The sequence below is a fragment of the Phocoena phocoena genome, chromosome 4 (genome assembly GCF_963924675.1).
Source record: "Phocoena phocoena chromosome 4, mPhoPho1.1, whole genome shotgun sequence".
NCBI classification, from domain to species: Eukaryota; Metazoa; Chordata; class Mammalia; order Artiodactyla; family Phocoenidae; genus Phocoena; species Phocoena phocoena.
Window position 1 is genome coordinate 139,658,883 of NC_089222.1, and position 17,009 is coordinate 139,675,891.

The following is a 17,009-nucleotide window of genomic DNA, read 5'->3' on the forward strand; positions in this document are numbered from 1 at the left end:
GTGCCAGCTCTTGAGAACCTGGGTGAGTCACACAACCTCCCTGTGGCTCCATGTCTTCCTCATGGGGATGGTGTGAGGGTTAATTACATTCACACATGGAAAGCACCTAGAATAGTGGCTGGTACCTGGCTCTAGCGCTATCTATTTATGATGATGATCGTTATTAGTGATCTGAAGCTTTTGTATTATTGTCACTTATCTGAATCTTTATTTTATTATTGTCATTTTATTATCTGGACCTTTCCCACTTTGGACCATTTCTGGCTCTATCCTGACTCTGTTCTTGCTTAGTATTTGCATATGTATTTCTCCTAACTGGTCAGGGACTTTCTGTCCATTTACAGGTTGATTTCTCTCTGACAGGACAGCATGCTCCAGCTCGCAGTAATTAATTTCTTTGGTCTTCCATTCTTACCAGATCCCCTTTCTTGGATAGAATTCTTCCCCTTCCACCAACGATGGTGATGGGAACTTCCTTTCCATTTTTTCCATTCTCATTGTTTTGTCCCCAGCACTGGAAGTGTGGTTCTTCATATAGATAAGTATCTTTTTCAATGTGGCTACTGTTTAGTTCTGTTTCCAAAATGTGTTTCTTTTCCTCTTTATCTCCAGAAAACAAATGCTACACAGCCTAAGCACTCAGTGACTTCATTCCATGCATATGTTACTGGCCTGAAATAGGAGAGTGTAACATTGACCTCTCCATTCAGTAGTTTCAAGGACTTCACTTCAGTAGAGACATCACCATTCTAAGAATTACAATCCCAACCCACATGGTGGAATCATATGATGAAAACTGGAGAAATAAATACAGTTTCCAGAGACTATAGAAAACGACTAATGGTTCATATGGAATATTGTTTCTTTGCGGGATTAGGAGAGGGAAAATTAGAAGAGAATGTCTTTTATTATTCTTTCCTTCCTTTACTTTTGGGAAATGATTATGGTCCCTTAATATTTTAGAAGTGAAACCGGGTAGATTGCAGAATCTAAGGGAAAAAGATCTAAAGCAGTAACATAAAATTATATGAAAGAAGAGTGTGCAATGAAGTAAGTTGCATTAAAGTCTGCTGAGGAATGAAATACTATACATTAAGAGCATATAATAAAGTGTAAAAGATAAAGCGTACAGGTAAAAATAAATGGGTGCAAAGAAGGAGATGCTGGATCTGAATAGAGCGATGATGTAGATGTCATTTGCCAAACATACTGTGAACACACTGGGAGAATCCAGTATATAAAAGGCTATACAGACTGATAATTGGGACTACCTAAATGATAAAAGAGTAATTATTGTAATTATTTACAATAGTTAGTGGATCAGAAAAGAAGTGTGAAGTGTACTAAGCCTCTGTGTATAAGACAGATAAAAATGTGGGGAGATATATATGTATGGTTTAGGAAGAAGTATTTCAGAAAAGTAGCATGCAAAAGAATCTAGTGGAGTTAGAACAGATTGCATTAAACTTTGGAGGTTTAAGAGGGATTTGTGTACTGACAAGAACTCCAGTCTAGCTTCCAAAGACTTTGGACCCCGTTCTTTCTGCTATGGGCCATCTGTGTGAAGAAGACAAGTCACTGCAACCTCCCAGGTATCCTGGTTTGAAAAACGTGTGTCAAATGCCTTGGTTTTGACATTCTTTTTGAATCTAATGTTCTATGACTCAACAGCAATAATGCATTTCCACAGGCGGTAAAAATATTCTAGACTCTTCCCTTCCAATTCTCACTGTTTACTTCCTCTGCACTTCCCCTTCCTGCCTCCCTGTTTGCTGGTCAGTTGATAGTGGGCTTCAGTGGGGGTGAGTTAACCCACCCTTTCCAGGGTGTTTTACTATCGAGCTCCCTCCAGAGGGTGGGAATTCTACAGTGAGGGCTGTGATTGGGGCTTCAATTTCATTCCTAAAACACTCCTTGAGCTTGGATCTATTCTGGGCACTATGCCAGATCACCAGGGGTTGGAAGGTGAATGCTGGGGCCCTAGCACTTGGGGGAATCAGTAAGGGTCAGTTTCACTGGGTCAGTTTCTTAGTAAACAGCTGTGAACTCCATGTGTCCCTCTTTCTTTCAGGAAGTAGAAGAATCCTATGGTAGCCAGGTGGGCGAAGGGGAGCAAGGACGATACACCTGCTTTGAAGAAGTCGCCATTTGACCTGCCGAGTGAGTGACCAGGTAGCACCCAGTTCTGAGGGCACAGCAATGTTGAGAGGGAGGGAGTGGGTGTTTAACCTTTGAGTGCTGTCCACCAGCCGCTCTTTTCCACAGAGAGATGTTAATCCCAATACCCCCACCCCACCCAGAGACTCTAAGTTTTGTTCCCCCATATATGCCCCCCATCCTCTGATAGCCATTGGTGTCACTGATTCCAACAATAGTTGTGCAAAAATGCAGCACAAGAGCTTTCAGCAGAAAGAGGGGAAAGATTCAGCTCATCGCGAGCCTGGCCCACTGCCCCTTTGAAACAGAGGTTAAAACAGAAGCTTCATGACATTGCCTTCATAGAAACAGGGCCAAGTTTCCCAGAATCTGGTGGAAGGCTGAGCTTGGGGCTTAGCGTGTGCTGCAGTTCACTTCTGCATCATTCACACAAGAAAACTTAAGCTTCTGTTTTTATTTCAGTGGGTTGAATGGCATGTACTTTCCCCTACCAGTTTCTTTTTTTTGTTTAAGTGCATGCAATTACTTGTCCATAAGCTGCATTTGTCTTGGCAAAGTGTTCCGAGCTTGACTACGCATTTGGGCATGCCAGCATGGCATTAACCTTTTCAAACTTTCATTGTGGTCGCTTTCCTCTCGATTACTGAGAAGTGCTGCATAAAGGGTCTGATAAAGCCCACACTAAATTATATCCTGTACTTTACATCTAAATTGATACCCAAATAAATGGAATAGGCTTCAACAAGTAAAATAATTTCTGAATAACTTAGGGCCCTTCTTTGCAAAGAAAATGAAATGGTGACTCTCCTTTCTGAGGAAAAAAAAAATCATTTCAAGGGTCAGTCAGTAAATGACACACTCTTAATAACATAACAGGAAAATTAAAAAGCCCAACAGATTTACTGCATCCTCAACAGGTGTTATCCTATAATGGATACAGTTTCAGATTCCTTGAAGGGATTTGCCCAAAGGATTACTTTAGAAACTTCTATTGAGATAACACTGCTCCAACAGCAAAGATTATTGCGTGAATCACAGACCACCACCATACACCAGTTCCTTTTTAAAGGGAGAAATATTTTTATTATTATTCTTAAAATGCCGATGAGGTGGAAAAAACATACCAACCAGGTAGAATTGCCCTATAATCACTCACATTATGTTTTTCAAGGAATGTAGGGGTAATTTATGTCAGCCTCCAGGCAGGTACTATAAGATGCTGTGTGGCCTCATACCCAGCTTGTCCCTATCTGTAAATGGAGGGCAGAGCATTGCCCAGGGCTCAGTGTGGGACCCTAGTGCTTCTTCTAGGTAAGTCTGTTCTGCTACAATGTTGGTTGCCTGTACTTATTTACTTGTTCATTAGCTCTTTAAAATAGATTCCTATGCTGGTTCTACTTAGCTCAAAAGAAGTAAGGCCAAATTTTTGCACCATACCTAAATGTCACACCTAATATTCTATATTGATAACACTTTTCTGAGAATAATGAGCATATTGATCAAGCCATTAATAAAGCTTAATTATTCACTCTATGTTTGTTTTTGGTTGTTTGATAACTTGCTCTTTTCCATTGTAATCAAGAACTAGGACAGGTCATGGATTCCCAATTATTCATTGGACTAGGGGGAAAATGAATTGCTACTACAGGGAATGTCATGCAAATGGTAGCTTTTTTAAAACGTTTATGAATACTACACATGGTTTTAAAATTTGTATTAACATTTCCCATTGCTGTATCAAGACGTATCTTATGGATGGTGCATTTTAATTATATCAGTACTGGCCCTATGCTCAGTCAACTTATTTTTAAATTTTCTATACTTGGAAATCCGTAAGAGCTGAATATACATAAATAATCATAATACTCCGTGGGGTGGATTCTTGTGAGTGTGATATCACAAAGAGAAGATTAGCATCATTTTTTTGAGTGTGAATCTCTGTTTTGGCACTTTATAGCCATTATCTCATTCAACTATCACAAGAACCCTGAGAAGTAGACTTTAGTTCCATATTTTACATATTAGAGATTTGAGGTCCAGAAAGGTTAAATAGCTTAGCCCAGGTCTCACAGCAAATAAGTGGGAGAGGCAACATTTAACCCAGGTTTCCCTGTCTTCAGTCTGTGCTCTTCACTCCCTCCTACTGCCATCCTCAAGTACCCAGTGATTCATCTTGCCCTCAGAATTATCCTTTCTTGTAAACGTCCATGTACATTCGTATTTATCTCACATGATTATCCTGTTTCTGTTTTCTGGGCATTCTACCTCATGTGACAACAATGGAACGTCTCTCTTTGTCATTTCCTTAGGTGGTCCCAAGGCCTGACCATGGAACGGATTAACATCAGTATGGCCAGTGCTACCCTGGTGAAGCACACGGCTGGAGCTGGCCTCAAGGCCAGCAGACCCCGAGTCATGTCCAAGAGTGGGCACAGCAACGTGAGAATCGACAAAGTGGATGGCATATACTTGCTCTACCTCCAAGACTTGTGGACCACTGTCATCGACATGAAGTGGAGATACAAGCTCACCCTGTTTGCTGCCACGTTCGTGATGACCTGGTTCCTTTTTGGTGTGATCTACTATGCCATTGCCTTCATTCATGGGGACTTAGAACCCAGGGAGCACACTTCAAATCACACCCCCTGCATCATGAAGGTGGACTCCCTCACGGGGGCATTTCTCTTTTCCCTGGAATCCCAGACAACCATCGGCTATGGAGTCCGTTCCATCACGGAGGAATGCCCTCATGCCATCTTCCTCTTGGTGGCTCAGCTGGTCATCACCACCTTGATTGAGATCTTCATCACGGGCACCTTCCTGGCCAAAATTGCGAGACCCAAAAAGCGGGCAGAGACCATCAAGTTCAGCCACTGTGCTGTCATCACCAAGCAGAACGGGAAGCTGTGCTTGGTGATCCAGGTGGCCAACATGAGGAAGAGTCTCCTGATTCAGTGCCAGCTCTCGGGAAAGCTCCTCCAGACCCATGTCACCAAGGAGGGGGAGCGAATCCTCCTCAACCAGGCCACCGTCAAATTCCATGTGGACTCCTCTTCCGAGAGCCCCTTCCTCATCTTGCCCATGACATTCTACCACGTGCTGGATGAGACGAGCCCCCTGAGAGATCTCACCCCCCAAAACCTTAAGCAGAAGGAGTTTGAGCTGGTGGTTCTCCTGAACGCCACGGTGGAGTCCACCAGCGCTGTCTGCCAGAGCCGCACCTCTTACATCCCAGAGGAGATCTACTGGGGTTTTGAGTTTGTGCCTGTGGTTTCTCTCTCAAAAACCGGCAAGTACGTGGCTGATTTCAGTCAGTTCGAACAGATCCGGAAGAGCCCAGATTGCACCTTTTACTGCACGGATTCTGAGAAGCAGAAACTTGAGGAGAAGTACAGGCAGGAAGACCAGAGGGAAAGAGAGCTGAGAACGCTTTTGTTGCAACAGAGCAACGTCTGACGGCAGTGGTGTCACCTCGACTTAACTCTGAGCTGCTTCCACATCTGAGCTCCCTTCAAACCCAGAGGTCACCGGGAAAACAAAAATGTGTGGACGCACTCTGAAAAACTGCACAGATGTACAGACCTGTTCCTTTGATCTGGTGTCTAAACAAGCATTCCACATCTGGGAGGGTTCCCTTTTTAAATGCTTTGTGTGAAGCAAACTCCCCAAATTCAAATTTTCTAAAAGGCGGCTGCATTTCAAAGAACTTGGTGGAGGCTACTTGAAACAATCTGGATGGACAGATATTTCACAATGCTGGTATTGAAAGGAAATGCATTTCCATACAAGGATGTCAGCTATAATAAAATGTATTTATTCAATCCAAGTATCAAAGAGGAGATGGCCAAGAGCTGAAATGTGGTTCAGTACCCACTTATATCATTGCTCTAAAACACACTCATTTTTTCAAGCAGAGAAATAGGTATTTATAATAAAGGCTATCTGGTAATACATAAAAAGGGGCAAAGGGACTCTGTACTCACAAAATATGATAATTCTGTTTTTACCTTTTTCGGTGAATGTAATTGTACAGAGTGAAATTGATCAAATCAGGAATACATCGTTGTGAATACATGTACAGATGGAGCTGATGTGATTGTTCACACTAATTTGTTTTGGTTGGAATGTACTAGCCCATTTCTATTCAAAATGGGTTCACAGACCAGCAGTATCAACAGCATCCAGGAGCTTATTAGTAATTTCGCTCCAGCTGGACTTAGAGAATCCGAGGCTGTATCTTAACAGGACCCACAAGTCATTCACGTAAAAATGAAAGTTTTAAAACTTCACTCTGGATAATGTTTTCGAAGTAACTTTCTGAAGCCAGGGGACTCTGTGGGTCCCACATCCCCAGTTCTTTATTATGGACAAATATTCCTTTCAGTGATTTCATTCCTTATTAAAATACCTTGTCCACAAAGGAACTGCCACAGGTATTTCAAGAACAGAATAAGACTTGAAAATAATGGCTGTCTCTCTCAAGCTAAGTACATGCTTGTTGATTACAGTGAACACAAAAGAAACATTCAGCTCCATAACCATCGGAAATGTGCTCCTATATCGAAGTCCAGTCCGTGAGGTTGAATGGGACTCCGAGGAACAAGTGGAGCTGAGGATAAGGAATTCAAACACAGACGATTCCTTGAAGCAGGAACAAAATTTGATACTCTGATAACATGTAAAGGATGCCCTCAGTATTGAAACAAATCTCATACAACTCAGTGTTACACAGGAAACGTTTGGATTTTGGCAGAATTTAGAGCGTTTATTTGGGGCGGAGAATAAATGGGCTAGGATTGGCTAAATGTGCAAAAGGTGAATTCTCATTTCATTCAAACCAGGACAGATTTGTACATTCACTCAAGAAGAATGTGACTTTGAGTGTGTAGACACGGCATGGACGTACACACGAGCCCACATATATGGATACACTGACCTGACCTGCGAGCGCGCACACCACATGCACGCACACACACAGAGGCATGCTTGTCCTGGCTTTTCCATCACAACTGTGGAAATTATCCATGAAGACATTTGTGATTAAGAGAGCAAGTCCTGGGCAAGTGTGCTCATGTATATTTTGTTCTATAAGAATGGGAACACTGGGGCAAGTAATCTGGATTCAGATTATCTGTGAAATGGTGTCATATCATGATGTTCCCACATTTCAAGTCTCCTTCCATTAAACAGAAAAGGTGGCTAAAACCTCTGACCCAGAACTGAACCTTTAATGCAGCTGTAAAAATCATGGGGTTGAAGCTGTAAAAGTTTAAAATACAGGGCTTCCCTGGTGGCGCAGTGGTTAAGAACCCACCTGCCAATGCAGGGCACATGGGTTCGAGCCCTATTCTGGGAAGATCACACATGCTGCGGAGCAACAAAGCCACAACTACTGAGCCTGTGCTCTAGAGTCCGCAGGCTTAGAGCCCATGCTCTGCAACAAAGTGAAGCCACCGCAATGAGAAGCCCACGCACTGCAAAGAAGAGTAGCCCCTGCTCGCCGCAACTAGAGAAGGCCCACGTGCAGCAACGAAGACCCAACACAGCCAAAATTCAATTAATTAATTTTTTAAAATCACATTAATGTAGTTAGATATTAGTCGTTTTAGTTATTAAACCTTTTTTTATTGTATAATGTGGTAACATTGACAGGAAAATAATGCCCTGGTATGTTTACAGTTTTGCTCTTGCACTATCACGTTTTTTCACAGTATTTACATCAGTGCTAATTTGAATGTGATCAAAATTAAGAATCTTGCCTACTTCTATTGTATATGGTACAATGATGTAACATAAGATTGAGAAATCTTACTGTATGTTCATTTCGCATACCTATTTCAGCCAAATTTGGAAGACTCAATCATCTGATCTATTGCACTACACACAAAATAAATAAATATGTAGCGTCTTAAAATCCAATACTTGTACAAGTCAATAAATCATATTATAACAAAATATTCCATAAATAGCTCTAAAGTTGCTTCTGGTTTGAAACTTAGCATTTTCTAGGCACACTTACTTATTATTACTCTGTACAAAATCCTCCCGTGTTAACATGCTAACAAAAGGATTCAGGCAAAATTATTTGATTACATCTGGGCATGAATCTGACTGAAACAGATTCATGCTCAACACCCAACTAACAATTGTCAAACTAACGGAGGATTTTGACCCCAAAATGTTTTTTGCATTTTGACATATTTCCAATGCATGAGGCCTTCTCAGTGTAGCCATTCAAAAATGTCATGTTCCATTTGAGAAACCACAACGTAACAAGCAGCAAATCAGTGTAATCTGCAAATCATGTCTTATTTAAGTGATAAAATACATTGTACTGACATGGCACCCAGTAGCCAATGGCCCCAGACAGCATAGCAGAGATTCACTCATTGATCCTCACAACAAGCCATCTTTGTTTCTCTTTCCCACTTAACAGGAAATTACGGCCCAGAGATGAGATTCCAGAAACCTAAAATTAGAGGTTAAAAGTAAAAAGTGCCATGAATGAGTGGGTCAGGTATTTAGATGCATTTAAACAACTATTTTGTCTGATTTTTCTTTGAATTAAATTTTCAGTTTTAATTGACTGATTTCAATCCCATCGAAATGTAAATTGACAGATTAAAAAAAAAGGGACACTTCTACTGCAATATGATTCTTTCTCCCTTGCTTGGATCCTCTGTACTCAGACGTCATCTGGAGAAAGAAGAAAAGAGAAAAGAAAAACAAGGAAGTCACGAGGCCTTTGCACTGGTAGCTTAGTAAAGGGCCACCTCATCTTCAGGCTTGGTTCTGTATTTGGTCTCTGTGGTCAAACGTTCAGACATCCAACCATGCGGCATAACAAAGCCTTCCAGCCTCTCAATCTTGGCTTTCATTCTTGCTAGACTTTTACTGTTAAATATTAGAAATAACTAGTTTTGAATGCAGGTTATTTTATAATCGCTTTCTGGGGTGGGATTTTTTTTCAAATGAAAGGTATTAGCATTTCAAGTCTTGATTTCCAAGTTCTATAGTGTACACTCGAGTTTCAGCATTGGACTCTGCATAGGTCCAAGGTGCCCTTAATTTTCTTCCCCTGGGAAGACTTACCCCTGAAGGTCTAAACTTAACATTTCACTCCTAATTGACTAACTACACACGTTTTGCCTTTTGTGGATTTCAGTTTATCTGTAATCAGGATGAGCTGCCAAGCAATCCTTGGGTCTCTGGGTAGCAATGAGCAGTTTCTGCTCTCAGAGTGAGGTAACGTATGAGCAGAGTTTGAGTCTCCAGAGTATAAATTTGCAATGAAATGGTATAATTAGAATTCAACTGGAATTTTAAAGAATAAAAGAGATGCTTAATTTCTTGAGGTATTACTATTTGTTGGTAGACTTTTTTATTGTCGTTGTGTCATTTTGATTTTTTTTAAAGAAATCTGAAACAAAGTCTTTGTCTTCAAAGTAAGAAAGGCAGTGAGAAACGTAAAAATAAAAGCTAATAGTTGATCAATTAGACTTCCACATAAAAAGACTTCTACCAGTGGAAAAGAACTTCATTGCAGGGGAAATATGGGTCATTCAGTCTCACATTACAACAGACTGTGTCATCATATCGCTCTGGCTTCCCAGGGGTAGCAATTTTCCTAGCCTTTAAGAAACACTGATGTATTCAGCCCCACTTTTTCCCAAAGTTTTTCTACTTTGGGAAAGTAGAAAAGTATCTTTCTTTGGGAAAGATATTTAATGAAAAAAAAAAACATGAGTCAGAAATAAAGCTCCAGTTATGTCACTTCATCTTCATCTTCTGTCAGTTCTCCTGTTAGACTCAATTTTCTTTTCAACTTGACATGTCCTTGGTTTGCCATCCATTCTAGCAAGTCAAATAAGTCTGTGGGTTAAAAATAATCAATCAATCCAAATTAGTAATTTGTGGACATTTAGATGCCTAAAAACTGGGGATAGGAACTTTTATCTTTCAGTTAGTACGTTGCTAGTGTGTAAAAATAGAAGACCAAGAAAAACCTGTTGGGGCTTCCCTGGTGGCGCAGTGGTTGAGAATCTGCCTGCTAATGCAGGGGACACGGGTTCGAGTCCTGGTCTGGGAGGATCCCACATGCCGCGGAGCAACTAGGCCCGTGAGCCACAACTACTGAGCCTGTGCATCTGGAGCCTGTGCTCCGCAACAAGAGAGGCTGCCATAGTGAGAGGCCCGGGCATCGCGATGAAGAGTGGCCCCCACTTGCCACAACTAGAGAAAGCCCTTGCACAGAAACGAAGACGCAGCACAGCAAAAATTAATTAATTAATTAATAAACTCCTACCCCCAACATCTTAAAAAAAAAAAAAAGAAAGAAAAGAAAAACCTGTTGATTTGAGTGGATAGTTAATTCCTAATAAAATTACAAGAATTGATTATGGAAGTCGAAGGACATAATTGGCATACGAGTATAAATGCCAAAGATGTCATATATGTAGATAAAGGACATATAACTAGTAAAAGTAAATTTCAGCCAAACACAGGGAACTTTGGTAGATTCCATGCATATTCTTTGAGCCTATCACAGAAGAGCCAGGAACAATGGGCTCTAACTCTTCCTCCACATGATGTACAGGAGCCCTGACTCCCAACCTCTGTTGGAGAATCAGGCTGATGGCTTTGTATTCCTAACCAGCACGGGATGAGCAAAACCAAAGATGAAGGCATCAACCTAAAAGCCCATCACCAAGTGTTTTGTTTAGCAGCTCCAGCCTTATGATGTACTTAACTGTGATCTCATCTTTACTCAAGGCCAAATCTTATCTAGTATCCAGGCCTTCGCAACAACTTAAGATATCCAATTTCACCCCTCAAAAATATTAAAGTTAGAGGTAGAACCTACTCAAAATTAGACTCCAAGGGAGCTACTACAATTGATTACATAGTACCCATTCTCAAAAAAAATCAGAAGTTGTTGATTCCGAGCTAAGAAATATGACCTCTTAGCTTATTATTCCTATGATTGTTATTATTGCAAATGCCCTTAATATTGCTGAAAAAGTAAAGAACTTCCAAGAACGTGATTGGAGAGGAATTCAAAGGAATGATTTTTTTTTCATTTACTATAATGTAACCATATTCTTCCATCTGCAATCAAATCTTAAGAGTAAGGATGTTGTATTAAATCAAATCGTTACAGGAAGTATGACTGTATCAGGGACTTTTTACAAAAACAAACTTCCAGATCATGAGAGGAAGCTGTGTTTGTGTGCTGACACAAAGTATTCAACAGCAGTCAGGAGGGGAAGGCAGGATGACAGCCAACTTGGATCTATTTTTGAAGAATTATTTCTGTAGGGTATCATAGCATTGTAAGTTATGAAAAAGAATGCTTTGGTAAACAGTCATCTCCATTTCAAAAGGACTCACTCCAAAATACCACTTAATGAAATTCACGGGAATGTTATGAAGATGGAAATCCCAAATGACATGAGATTTTACAAGCAAACAGTTCTACTTTTCGTAAATACTGGCAGTGTGCATTTACCAAAATCTCCATCATGCCTTGCTCTCTTGCTATATATAGCACTCCATCTGATCACTACCCCATGCCGCAAGAGGCGTATCCTTAATTTCCTCTGATTTTTAAACTAGTCTTGGGCTTAAATTTACCATAGCATAGTAGTGACTCCTGTTTCTCAAGGTTGAGCTACTACTTGGTGCATGTTAGAAATCTCAAACTAACTGAGGTGTGTGTACTTGGTCCCTACTGGACACAATCATGCTATGACCAATCAGCTTTAAATAGGTCCTTTTATGTTCTATGAATTCATTCCGCTATTTGTCAAACCATTTCTTGTTTCATATGTATCTCCATCACCTTGCTTTTTATATATATATGGAATCACTCTCATCTGTGAAGCAATAGCAAATACAATAAAGCTACTTTTATAGTCTTGAGTTTCTTCTCATTTCACTGGAAGGGTAATGATGTTCCAGCTGGTGCTCTGATGGACAGGGAATTACTAGTTTCTTAGAGACCTCAGAGATAAAACTCATTTGACACAGCCTTTTCCAATGATGGTAACTACAATAATTTGGGGACGACTAGGTCCTTGTTGAGATGGTATTTTCTACCAATGTCTAAAGGAATGTATTTTGTTTCTTTTCTAATCAAAGAAATGAAATTCCTGCTTCTTCTCTTTCTTGTGCCGTGATGCTCTACTTGCTCACTTTATTTTAGTCAAAGATTAAAGATCAAGTTAACAGTTTAACAGCATCCTTTCAGCACCTTATTCCTTACCAAAGTCCCTTGCATTCCATTGCTCTTTTACTTTGATGGATGAAAAGAAATAAAACACATAATTATATAAGCCTTAAAAGCATCAGTATGGGTGTGACTACAAAGCAACACAGCTATATAAGATCCACACTGCAGAGATATGCACCCATATCACTGTCCTCCTGAGGGAATACCACATACAGGCATACAACAGAGTAGCCACCAAAGCTCCAAACCCTCTACAGGTGTCTCTTTTGGAACCTGCTCTTTTGGAATCTTGGCTCATTCATTGCGATATTCTCAGTGGTGGCAAGACTAAGTTCTTTGAGAATGTGACAGGTGGAAATATAAGAGGCTGGTGCATACGGTAGGAAGTCAAAATGGAGGATGCTGTTTTGGCAAAAAAGCCAAAATGTTTTCCAGAAAGTACACAGTAATCTGAGACACAGTAATGAGGCTCGTCAGTTGGGATACGTTTTATTAATTTTAATTTGCATGAAATTTCTCAGACACATATTATTTTCTACTCCATTGTCTCCCCACATCTGCTTGCCTTTGGGGGGGTGACCTTGGCCGAGAACTGAGCTGTCCGTGTCCAAGTCATGAAATAGCTTTGACTCTACCACACCATGTCTTTGGGGCAGTGAATATATGGGACTTTGTCACAGCAGCATGGGAAGCTTTGGTTCTGGGCAGGAAACAGAGCATCCTGGCAGCCATAATTTCTCAGAAATCCTTGATTTCATTCACCTGCCTTCAAAAAGTCAGATATTATGGTTTTCTCAGGATAAAGAGTCATGTATCACAATGTTCATTGCAGCTCTATTTACAATAGCCAAGACATGGAAGCAATCTAAGTGTCCATCAACAGATGAATGGATAAAGAAGATGTGGCACATATATACAATGGAATATTACTCAGCCATAAAAAGAAATGAAATTGAGTTTTTTGTAGTGAGGTGGAAGGACCTAGAGTCTGTCATACAGAGTGAAGTAAGTCAGAAAGAGAAAAACAAATACCATATGCTAACACATATATATGGAATCTAAAAAAAAATAGTTCTGAAGAACCTAGAGGCAGGACAGGAATAAAGACGCAGACATAGAGAATGGACTTGAAGACATGGGGAGGGCGACGGATAAGCTGGGACAAAGTGAGAGATTGGCATGGACATATATACACTACCAAATGTAAAATAGATAGCTAGTGGGAAGCAGCTGCATAGCGCAGGGAGATCACCTCGGTGCTTTGTGACCACCTAAAGGGGTGGGATAGGGAGGGTGGGAGGGAGACACAAGAGGGAGGAGATACGGGGATATATGTATATGTATAGCTGATTCACTTTGTTATACAGCAGAAACTAACATACTGTTTTAAAGCAGTTATACTCCAATAAAGATGTTTAAAAAAAAAGTCAGATAAACAAGTTTTATGGTTTAATTTTTCATGCAAAAGTCCATATTCTTTCCAGAAACTATTAGCTTGTTTGAGGTTTTTTTTCCCCAAATTTTCTATCCCTTTACTTGAATTTAACACTTCCACTATAGGGCTGAGCATGTAATATATTTGAATGTCCCAAATGTGTTTCACTGGTCCCTAGGGCCGTTTTTTTTTTTTTGTATCTTTCTTGGTTTGCCTCTATTGAGTATGTCAAAAATTCTGTTTACATATGGTTTAAAGATCTGCATGTGATTTAAAGATCTGCCATAAGTCTGCTATAAACAACAGACACACAGTTCTACACCAACACAGAACAACGTGTGCTTTTCCTAACCCACACCCACACCATGAATCTGGCTGACCTGCTACATGGGGCGTATGTTGTAGCGTGTCCTGTTGCAACATGCCTTTTCTACTCATACAAGCAACACACACACACACACACACACACACACACGTGCACGCAAGCAAGTCCCAGGACTTCTGGTCACACCCTGGATTTGCAGAGAGCAAACAATACCCACATTTGCAGGGTTCTTAATGCTTTAAGCAACTTCAAAACATTTAATGGTCTGTTTTATACCCAACAAAGGAAGTAGGATATGTTTAGTTCCTATACTTTACAGAAGACTCTACTGTTCACTGAGGTTCAGTGTCTCACTCAGTGTGACCCAGCAAGTGAGTGCGATGATTCAGGTCTCTCCCTTCTGGTCTAATGTTCCATCCCCTAAATTTACAACATGGGAATCTCACCATGGAACTGATTTCTACATGTGATGGGTCAAAATCAGAGCTAAGTGATGACAGAGTAGGTCACCCAGGGAAAAGATAAGGCTGGGAGCCTGGAAGAATTACACGGAGGCCTTGCATGCTGCCAGGAGTCTGTTATTCAGGGGCTGAGCACACGGGGTAAGTATTCAGAAGGTAGAAATGATATGAATCGATCAGCTGAAAGAAAAGAGCAGAAGAAATGAATGCTGCTCACTAAGATTTAAACAAAATCTACAACCCTGCTGTTTATCTATGTAGAGATGAACATTTGGCCAAAAAATAGACATAGGGGTGACCCAAAATTAAGAAATCCCAAAGGAGAGTCTCAGTGGTCAAGTGTACATACCTAGTTTAGTTCGAAGTTCATTACATCCATTATGATCCAGTTGTATCTCCTTGAAACAGGTAAGCATTGTCAGGATCCCTATTTTATACATGGTAAAACTGAGGCTCAGAAAAGTTAAGTAACTTGTCCAAAGTCACATAGTTAGGAAGTGACAGAACCAGGAGTAAAACCCAGGACTGACCAAAGTGAAAGCCCATCTCCCTACGCAAGCTCTCTCCTGACTCCTGGATGGGCCATTCCACAGAGCATCCAAAGTAGCCTAGTGGATTTGGTGGTTGATGTTCTTGGAACAAAGCAGCTGCTGTTCAGCTCTCGTGTGTTTTTGTCAAGTGAAAACAAACCACGGTTGAGTTGCTATGTTGCCATAGACCTGACCCCTGGGTACTGAATTAATACTGAAGAGCAGCAATGCAAATAGTAAGGGATTTGCCAGTGTGCTGCCAATACAGATGGAGTGGTAAGTTTCCAAGTCATTGTTTTGCTGATCTCTGAAAACCTGATTTGCAAGAATTTATACTGGGTTCTTCAGAGAAACTCTAAGAGAGGTAATCATTTTAAGATCTTGGCTTATGGAGAGACAAAGAGAGCTTTATAGAGATGAGCAAACACTACAGAACCAACAGAGCATGCTGGAATTTGATCCTGAGTGTAGGGGGCCTAGTGGGGACAAGTGAGTGGCCCCAGCACACACAGTCACTGCTATAAAAATGACCAGGGCTAAGCAAGCAAGATCAGGACCCAGGAGCCAAGAAAAGCTAGAAACACAGGGCAAACACACAAGGGAGTCCCTGGAAGCTGACTGTAGAGGGAGATCCTGACAGATGGGTCCTGATGCTTGTGGAGACAGGACTGCAAATCTCCCCATTTCATGGGCAGATGGGTAAAGGAAGGGGCCAAGAAGAGAGACATGGTGAATGAACCCACCACAAAGAGTGGAGATCAAGAGAGTGAAGTTTCGGGACCCAAACCCAATGCGGCCAAATCAGGGGCAGAACCTGTTCCTAGGAGAAGTCAATGAAGAAGGGAAACAGACAAAACCTTATTTCTGGGGCAAAAAACTAAGTCTGGAACTCAGACATAAATAGGCTGACCATGACAGGAGTGGAACTGGGTAAAATATTGGGAAGAAGGGTTCAAGGAGAACAGGACCTGGGGTAAGGTGGATTGGGTGAGGAGCCAATGGCCCAGAGCACCTTCATTTCCCCTGGGTAAGAATCTGAGCTGAAAACCACAGCTCAAGCCTCAGTGCTCTCCAAGGCAGAGGTTGGAGGGCAGGAAGCAAGCCCATCCTCACAGCCATAGGTGTGTGGTTCATCATCAGATAAAGTGGTTCCTTTCTTCACTTAATTCTTACCCAGCCAAATTAGACACATTAACAATCGCCTGATTACCACTCCAGGACCTTAGAGTGTCGTGGTCTCCACATTAATATCGATTTGGCAACATTTATTGTATTAGGAGGTAAAAGCAGATTCCCGGACGAGCCATGCTATTTGTACTCTTTCCCTAGGGCTGCTGTAACAAATTACACAAATTTGGTGGTTTAGAACAAAGCAAATTTATTGTCTCACTATTCTGGAGGCAAGAAGTCTGAAATCAACGTAGGCAGGGCGGTTCTCCCTCTGAAACCTGTAGGATAGGATCCTTCCTGGCCTCCTCCATCTTCTGGTAGCCCCAGATGCTCCTTGGCTTGTGGCCGCATCACTCTAATCTCTGCCTCCATCTTCCCATGGTCTTCTCCCTGGGTCTTCAACATTGTCTGTCCTCTCTGTCTGTCTCTGTGTTCTAACTTCGCTTTTTTATAAGGACAAAAGTTATACTAGATTAGGGACCACTTAATGAGTTCATTTTTATTACCTTTGTAAAGACCTTATTTCCAAATAAGGTCACATTCCAAGGCACTGGGAATTAGGACTTCCTCGTGTCTTTTTGAGGGGACACAATTCAACCTATAACACTATTCTTCCCTTTCCAATTCATCACTGGCTTGTCTACACTCAGGTCTCCTCCCATTCCTCTCCCTGGAAGAGATAAGGTGTTCACATTGGTGA

General features: G+C 41.1%; 1 protein-coding gene across 1 annotated transcript; it reads left to right on the plus strand.

The window, feature by feature from the left end:
• Window positions 1-2,087: 2,087 nt before the first annotated feature.
• Window positions 2,088-5,613, plus strand: KCNJ15 (potassium inwardly rectifying channel subfamily J member 15). The gene is made up of 2 exons (XM_065876479.1): window positions 2,088-2,172; window positions 4,478-5,613. The coding sequence occupies exon 2, from the start codon at window positions 4,486-4,488 to the stop codon at window positions 5,611-5,613; it is 1,128 nt and encodes a 375-aa protein (XP_065732551.1). The 5' UTR covers window positions 2,088-2,172; window positions 4,478-4,485.
• The last annotated feature ends 11,396 nt before the right edge of the window (window positions 5,614-17,009 follow it).